We start from the raw sequence: 8,363 nt of genomic DNA, 5'->3' as shown, positions 1-8,363 counted from the left end.
AACAGACGAGCTTCTCTGTCAGTGAGCGTGTCCGTCTGTGGTCACTGATGAGGTAATGATGGCTGAGAGATGAAGGGCAAAGATAGAGTGCTGTAATGCTACACCTCTGTATGATGGACACCCAACACTCCTCTGGAAGGGCAGGATCCTGCAGCTTCATGCCCAGCCGGACTGCTTTTTTCCTGGAAAGGAGAGCCGACGTTTCCCCTCCGCCTCCTCTGCTTCCCCCCCTGCAAGCCTGAAGCTCCCAGCAAGGCCCCCCCTGGACAGCTATTACCTGCTGGACTCTACTGGCTCTCCAGCTGGATTGCAGGGCTCATAATTATAATGTGGCAGGCCGGTTAGATGAGAGGCCCGCGGTAACCCGATGCAGGTATTATTCCCTGAACCCTGCTGACGGCTGCAGGTAAGAGGAGCCTCCAGGTGAAACGCTAACCCCTGACTGCTTGTTCCAACCCAGGAACGCTGCAAACTGAAAGTGCTAAACGCCAACACCCGATGTGGCCGGGATGGCGATGCAGCCATTTACAGACGCCAGCTGTTTGAGCCCATGTGCTTTTACATTCGCCGCCACTTAAAGATCTAAAGATTGAGGGAATCTTACGTCGCACATGTTGTAAAAACACTTGATTTGTGGTATAAATGCTTCGTCATCATCTCTCATCACATCGTCTATCGTGAAGCCTATCTATTTTTCTGACCACTTTAAAGTGTAGTTTGTGCCACTAAGGGGGCTCTAACATCTAAACGATTTCTTCCCATCATTGCAGTCGACTTCTCCCGGTTATAATTCCTTTAGTGTTTTGTCGTTCAGGAGGTTTCTTCCCGGGAGCCGAATTAGCCGGAATGGGCACCAGAACCGGGCTCGATGCGGTCAATTGATTTGATGGGAAAGAGGCTGTTTCCCCACATACCACAAAAAAAGGAAAATGACCCATTCTCGTTTTGTTTTGTTCTCTTATTTATAAATAGTAATCAAAAAAACAAGCTGTTTTTAGTTTTCTTATTTCAAAATGGATTTCTATTGGTCGCAAAGTACCGGAGCCGGGCTCGACTAATAGTTCTAGCACTAACTGCATGGCTAATTTAGCTAACAGCAGCTACAGTAAACAGCCGGAGGAAAAAATTCAATATGATCCAGTTTCTCTGTGAATAAAGTTGTTTTTGTACAGTAAGTTAATCAGTGAGGCATCTAAACACAGTCTGCTGCGTTATTCCAACTCCTTCGTGTTGTTTCCAGCTGCCTGGACGCAAGTTTGACATCAACCGTGAGAAGAATACGCTAGCATAGATTAAGGGGATTGATACATTTTGGTGGATTTTTGAGTCCAATCCCAACTCCTGTGGAAGTCTATTTTCTATCCGCAGTAAGGTGCTTTTGAGTTTAGTTAAAGAAACTCCAGCTAAAAAATCATTAATTAGATGAATAAATAAAAAGGAAAATACAAAAAAACAACTGTCTGCTGTGTGATATTTAACCAAAGGCTTGATTTGAGAGCCGAGGAGCTGAGATGAACAGTTTTACAACTCTACTGGAAACGTGTTAAAGTTCAGACTGATAATTCAGAGGAAGAGACTCTGGGAGGTCTCAAACTGATGGAAATATCAGTTCTCAGGAGCGGCGGTCAGGACGAGTCCGTTGCCCCACGACTACGCTGGTATGCCACCGGAGAACGACGGTCGGTGAGCGATCGGTGGCCTTCGTGAGCTGAAGCTTATCTACAGGTTCCTCCAAAATAACAAAGATGTGAAAAAGTGGACGGAGAAGAGACGGGGAATACATCTTTTTTATCACACAGCTAATGAAAGGCCTGTTTCCTGGGTAACGGCTGGTACCATTGTCATGTAGGGCTGGGTGGGGGGCGGGAATGGGTGAGGGTCTCTCACTGGTGCTAGCGAGGCTCTGGGGTTGATGAGGACTGTGGAGGGACGGTGTAACAGAAAGAGAGGCTGGATGGAGCCCCAGATTTATTACAGTGCTGTTTTACCAAAGTGAGGCTCCACTGACTGAAGAAACCAGGATCTTTAATCCTAAACTCAATTTTATTTATACAGTTTACACCAGTGGTGGATGAAGTATTCAGATCCTTTATTTAAGTACTAAAACGATTAAAAGTCCTAACTACAGTAAAAGTATGTGAGTATAATCAGTAAAATGTAGTTAAAAGTATTAAACTGATGTGTAGTTTGTGGATTTGGAGCAAATTTTTAACTATTTTCTATCAGACTGCAACTAATGATTATTGTCTCCATTAACCCATTGATTGATTCCTTTGTAAAAATGCCGTCACAAGTTCAAAGTGAGTCCTTCAGGAAGCTTGTTTAGTCCAACCAACAGTGCAAACCCCTTTTTGCGTAATGTGACCTAAAGGGAGAATACAATCGGACCCAGTACAGAACCCTGGGGGACTCCACAGAAGATCCAAAGCTGAGGATGACGATGAGTTGCCAGTTGAAACGAGGATCTGTTGGATAAATATGAACTTCATTGCTTCAGAATTAGAGAAGCGAAGTTTCAACATGAGACAATAGTTAATTAATGGCAAGAGAGAAATTATGTTTCTGGTTTTCAGTTTAAAAGATAATTTATAATAATCGCAGTTTGTCGTAGTACCGTATCAGTTTGTCACAACATACAACACCAACATGGTTGTACCCTATGCGGACTCCAGATTCAGATCAAATTTCATGCTACAACAAAAAACTATAAAATAACAATAAACACAATTCAAACAGGCCAAAAAGAAACCATTTAATCACAACCCAAAATACACAAGTCAACAACGTAGTCCCCGGTGGGGTTTGAAGACGTGTTATGTGACGTCATAAAGTGACGCCCAGAGGCGTTTTATGACAAACTGCGACTTTCTTGATTAACAAAATTATCTTTTAAATTGCCGAACATCATTATGTGTATTTCATGGCACAAATCAGACGGGATCAAAAAAATAATCTCTTGCCGTTAACTACTGTACATGTATTCTTTCCAAAATACGGTCCTATGATGGTCCACTGGAAAGAGAGGAAAATAGACCTGGTGCCAGTTTCCGAATTCAGCACAACCCTCACACTTATTCTGTAGCAGTCCATTAATCCATTTGAACAGAGAGATATTTTCAGTTCTGTCTTATTGTTAAGCTAACTTTGTATTTACATAGAGATGCACTGCTGAGATCCAAATCCTGAACTTGTTAGGGGGGTTTGGGGCATCAAAGCATCAAAGTAAAGACACTTTAAGGCAATTAAATGCAACTTTAATTGTCTACCCCTCGGTGACCTCTGCGGTGGGCACGGCCAAGCTCACTAGAGGTGGTCGGTACTCAATGAGAAGTAAGGGTACTCCTGTCGACAAAACAAAAATTTTGGAACTGGTAACAAGTTGTTGTTCCTCTACAGTTTGTGTTGCTCCTGAAGTGAAAACACATCTTATTGTTACAGCAGCACATTAAAAATCATCACCATAAAAAACTGTGCTCTGAATTAACCTCTGATCAGGCAATAAACTGGTTTGGTAGAGAGTTTTGATTCATTTCCCCTCCTGCATCGGGACTATATGACTGTAGACATCCTATTATAGGATCCTTTTGTACCGATATCTCATCAAAACGCACTACAACATAAACTGTCCTGTCAGAGCCATATGGATGCTGATGTGTTCGGGTTGTCGGGGTCAGGACACAAAGATTTGTAGATCATTGTATGCAGGATGTTAAGGATGATGGTGGGTGTATGTTTGGGGAGTGTATGAGTGTGTGTTTGCATGTTTGCCTCTGCGTGTGTGTTGCAGTGCCGACTCTTTGTGAGGAGGACACAGGCGGAGGGGTAATCCGACATCCATCAGAGGCTTAGTGAGCAATACACACTCTGTGTAACAACAAGGAAACAATACCCAGGGAAACAGTGGGAGGGCCTCTTTATTCATTACACAAGGCTGGGGGACGCTCTTTTGTAGGTGTTTCACAGGACTGAATGAGGCAGCAGAAGACGAGCATGACAAAGCCAATTCTGCAGTGACCAGTAAACCTTCACAGCGAGCTGGGAAACAGTTGTGGAAAAACACAGCGAACTGGGGGTTCACCAGAGAAGCTGTGCAGTTACAGGTACACAGCGATGCGACTCACCTGAGGCAGCTGGATTCATAAGATCAGTGGTTCCTATCCTGGTAAAAGCTTCATGGAGGGTCACAAAGCCCTAAAATATAATAGTACAATAAACCCCTTTCTCAGCATTTTGTTCATTTCTGTGAAGACTAGCTAATTTAAACTAAATAGTTATTTTTAAAGTTTTATTATTATTTAAGACCTATTAAGACTGAAGGCATAGAGCCTTTACATACACATTAGTAAGTGTCAACGAGAATAAACTCCTAATTATATATAATTGTTAAAAATATTCATATACATAATACAGACAGAGAATTATATAAAAAGTTACTAAAAATATCAGTGAAACTAATCTCTGATCAGTATTGACAAGAAAATAATCAAAAATTGTTCTCTCCTGTTATTGTTATGCATTGAATATAATATAATAATATACATAAAAAATAGTCAGGGGTTGTCAGCGTCCCTCAAGGAACAAGAAGGAAGGAAGGTTGCCTAAGATCACGAAAGCACGCAAGAATCCATTTTGTGGTTCCACCAATCAGCGTCCATTGATCACCGTCATTTGATGAAGTACTGGCAGTAAATAACCCCAACCGGTCGATGCCCAGAGTTTCGGGGTCAGCACGAGGTTTCTGCCTCTTTAAAGGACATATTTTTCCTTGCTGCTGTCACCAAGTGCGTGCTCATGGTGGGAACTGTTGGGTCCTGCTCTATTTAAAAAGTGTCCTGAGGTAACTTTTGTTATAGTTTGGTGCTATACAAATAAATGTAGCGAGAAGTTAACCCAACTGCGCCATCTGGGAAGTAATACCACTGTACCGCCCACTAACACTTAGATTTAATCCTGGCGAGAGGGATTCTTGAGTGATCTAGCGGTTCTAGCTGCCTCGCTAGATTAGCAGGGAGTTTGTGATTCAACACACAAACCTTAAAAGAACAAATTATGTTTTTATAATCTTTTATCCAGAAACAGGCTGCAAAAAGTGTTTTATGCACTCTAAATCCTCACGAAAGTGTACGTGACTAGCACAGGAGGAAGAGCAGAGAGCCTCGTTGGTGGTGTGTCCGTCTACATTTTGTGTGAAACTAACTTTACTATACATTTATATACTATTTTATTCACATATTCCACTATTTTTGTAAATCCAAGACTTTGATGAACCAATTTCAAGCACCGAAACAACTCATGAGTAAAGTTATGTTTCAGTGTGCAGATAGCTGAAGTCTTTCTGCACAGTTTGATATAAAACACATGCTTCCTTAACATGTTGTCAAAAAGCAAGATGGCTAATATGTGATTAACAGACGTGTTCATTACATTTCCTTCATTTTGCTGATGAAAAAACTGATATAAAATATATTAGTAGTCATTTTAAAAAATTATTTGTTAAATTTTCTTCATCCAGTACCTAATAGAGTTATTATAATTTAATAATATTATTAAATTGGCAATAACTGACTCATTTATAACGTATCAGGCAACTATTTAACTATTTTATTTCTGTTGATTAAAAAAAAATATTTAATTTTACTGACTTAACACACTTATGTACGTGTTACTCAACTTAATTTATTACAACCAATTAAACTATACTTTGTAGTTCCAACTTAACTGACTTAAATAAGTGTGTCTACTACTGGATTTTGTTTCACTGAAATATTTCACTTTGCTGTTGATCATTTTAAGCAGTCTTTATAAACAATTTCCACACAGTGCAGTTCAAAACGCACTTGTTTGGTTCTGTGAAAAGGTTAATTTATTACCAATGAAACACAATATAGTCACATTTCAACTGTTGTAAAATGCAAACGGCCTCTAGTGCAGCTTTTTAATTAAAACTGCATTCTGTGTATTCTTTAGTAGGAAGGAAATATATTTATTACAAGTTTCAGCAGCCTGTGCTTTCAGATGTTTTTCCTCTTTGTTGTCCTCGAGGGTTCAGCAGTGTTATGCTGTCCAGGTAACGTAAAGGTAGTGACTCACTGCAGTGACAGAACAATGGTCTCTAAATACCAGAGTCGGTTACCAAACATATTCTCAGCTTACACTCCCGTCTACGACACAACTATGTGCATTGTTTTCCTGAGAAATTTCTTTTCTCATGCAACGACGAAAAACAAGAAAATCTCACTTGAAATAACCGTCACAGTTTTCTGCAGAAAGGTGCTGAACGTGCAGGTGATTCAGCAGCTTTGTTATCCTATGCTGATGGCCTACATACAGCCTGATACTGATAGTGAGGGAAGGTGTTGCAGCAGCAGCACGTCGCACTGCAGGAAGAGTCACCTGATACCTGCGTGTGCCGCCGAAGCCTCTGGAGAGGCCGAGCTGCCGAGGCGATCCCAATGGAGGCAGAGGGAGGGAAACGGGCCGACAAAACAAACATAAACAGAGCCGAGCAGCTGTGTGGGGGGGCAGGCTGAGCTGTGTGCACGTTCTTGGCGGCCACAGTTTGACCTTGGCCGGGCATGCCCAGGCCTGCCTCTCAATGCTGGGTGGGAGACTCACCAAGCTGCCTGCAGGACTTGGACCGGCTCAATGAGAAAAGAAAATACCAGACCGGGCAAACAAGGGCATAGTGCTCTCCCTCCACCTCGCTCCGTCTTTTTAATGATTCCTTTCTTTTTCCATTTCTCAACACTCATCGGATTCCAACACTCGGCTTGGCCCGGCGCGTAAGCATTTACTACAGAGGATACTTTCTCTCTTCTCCATCTCTTATTCCCGCTCTTTACTCACCCCTTTCCAAACTTTAATTTGATTTCTTTATGTCTTTGTTTGTTCCACAGCGGAGGGAAAGCTTTGAAACGCTGCTGCTTTACATATCTTAGACTCTATCCTCAATAGGTGAGCTGCCGTGGCGACGACAGCGACAAAGGCCTCTGCCGCCGCACACACACCCGGTCAGGCCTGGTCCAAGCCTCAGACCCCCTCGCTGCTCAGCACAGCCAGGGATTTCTCCCAAGCAGCCCTCCGCTGGTCTGAAACCCTGCCCCCATTCACTGCTGCACCCCCAGCAAAGAGCCGCACAGCTCCTCTGTTGTGTTTGCGTTTAGCGCGTCCACAGAATGACGTGATGAGAGTGGACATGGGATAGAGCGGGAGAGTGAGCCTCCAGGACGGTTCCCAAACAGCTCACAGTCGGGATGTTTCTGGCACTGCTCTTTATCAGTCCGCTGCAGTGGGACCGTTTAACGGCAGCCGGCTGATTTATGATGCAGCAGCTCGTTTTATCACCACTGTCAGTCCTATCACATCGGGCCCAACTTCAGTATGTCTTGTTCTGTACGTTGTGGGTTGATGTTACATTACGTCATTTTATGGGGCCCAAAGCAAAATGTCAACCTGACCCATGAGCCACGTGAACCACACAGCCACAGCCACAATCCTCCCTCTTTAAAACAGTCTGCTGTCTAAGAATTTGATCTACACAGAACAGAATGAAGTGACTATTAACATCGTAGAAAATAGTCCAGTCCTCGCAATATTATGTGATTATTATTATCTCCTGATATTGCGGCTTGTCTGAATACTTGACGGTGGTGTTCATCCTCTCATCAAGGGGGGGGGCGACTGACTCTGTGTTAGTGTGGTGTTATGCAGGAGTGGCATGAAGGATGTGTCTCATCTTTCCAGTGATTCCCAATTTAGACAGTTCCAACACTGTTTATAGACGCCAGTGTGCGGAAGTATTCAAATATGGTTGGTACCAATGGATGTGTACATCTAGTTTTGATATGATACCAGTATCTTACAGTGTGAGTGTAACAGGGAAGGATAATGGGGTGGCCAATCAGATTACAGTGCCACCCCAGGCCCCCCTCTGGAATTGGCCCTATTTAGTTCTCAGTGGAGTCTCCAGAACTGTTTGGCACCGATAAATTATACGGCTATTTGGAGCCTGTTAGCATGCTGATGTTAGCATTTGTCGCACTGGAGCACAGTGACCGTTGGTCTCGTTTTCTTCCACTTCTCTTCCGATCTTCCTAAAAACAAGGATGGAAAGCAACGCTGGAGCTACAGGTTTGGGTTTAATATGTGATCTAATAAGCTCTTTAGTCGGGGAATGATTGACTTCACAGCAGGGAGGAGAAACCAGCTTCCAAAATGTTCAACATTTTACCTGCAGACCATACTGTGTGTTTGTGGATTCAGCTTTAAATTAAAACTTCCCCTTTAAATCCCCTGTGTGTGTGTGTGTGTGTGTGTGTGTGTTTATCCTGGCTGCGAGAACGCACTTGTTGTGGGGTCCCATA

At 42.9% G+C, this 8,363-nt stretch overlaps 1 protein-coding gene across 1 annotated transcript in view; it reads right to left on the bottom strand.

The window, feature by feature from the left end:
• The window catches only part of ttc3 (tetratricopeptide repeat domain 3), a 42,677-nt gene that overhangs the window by 14,877 nt on the left and 19,437 nt on the right, over window positions 1-8,363 (bottom strand). The window contains exon 22 of the mRNA XM_035666770.1: window positions 1,837-1,919. Within this exon, the coding sequence (XP_035522663.1) occupies window positions 1,837-1,919 (83 nt within the window). The remainder of the gene's footprint in view (window positions 1-1,836; window positions 1,920-8,363) is intronic.

The sequence above is a fragment of the Morone saxatilis genome, unplaced genomic scaffold (genome assembly GCF_004916995.1).
Source record: "Morone saxatilis isolate NCDOM2014 unplaced genomic scaffold, NCSU_SB_2.0 Contig20, whole genome shotgun sequence".
Taxonomy (NCBI): domain Eukaryota; kingdom Metazoa; phylum Chordata; class Actinopteri; family Moronidae; genus Morone; species Morone saxatilis.
Note: the sequence above shows the minus strand (reverse complement) of the source record. Positions and strands in the feature narration are given on the sequence as shown.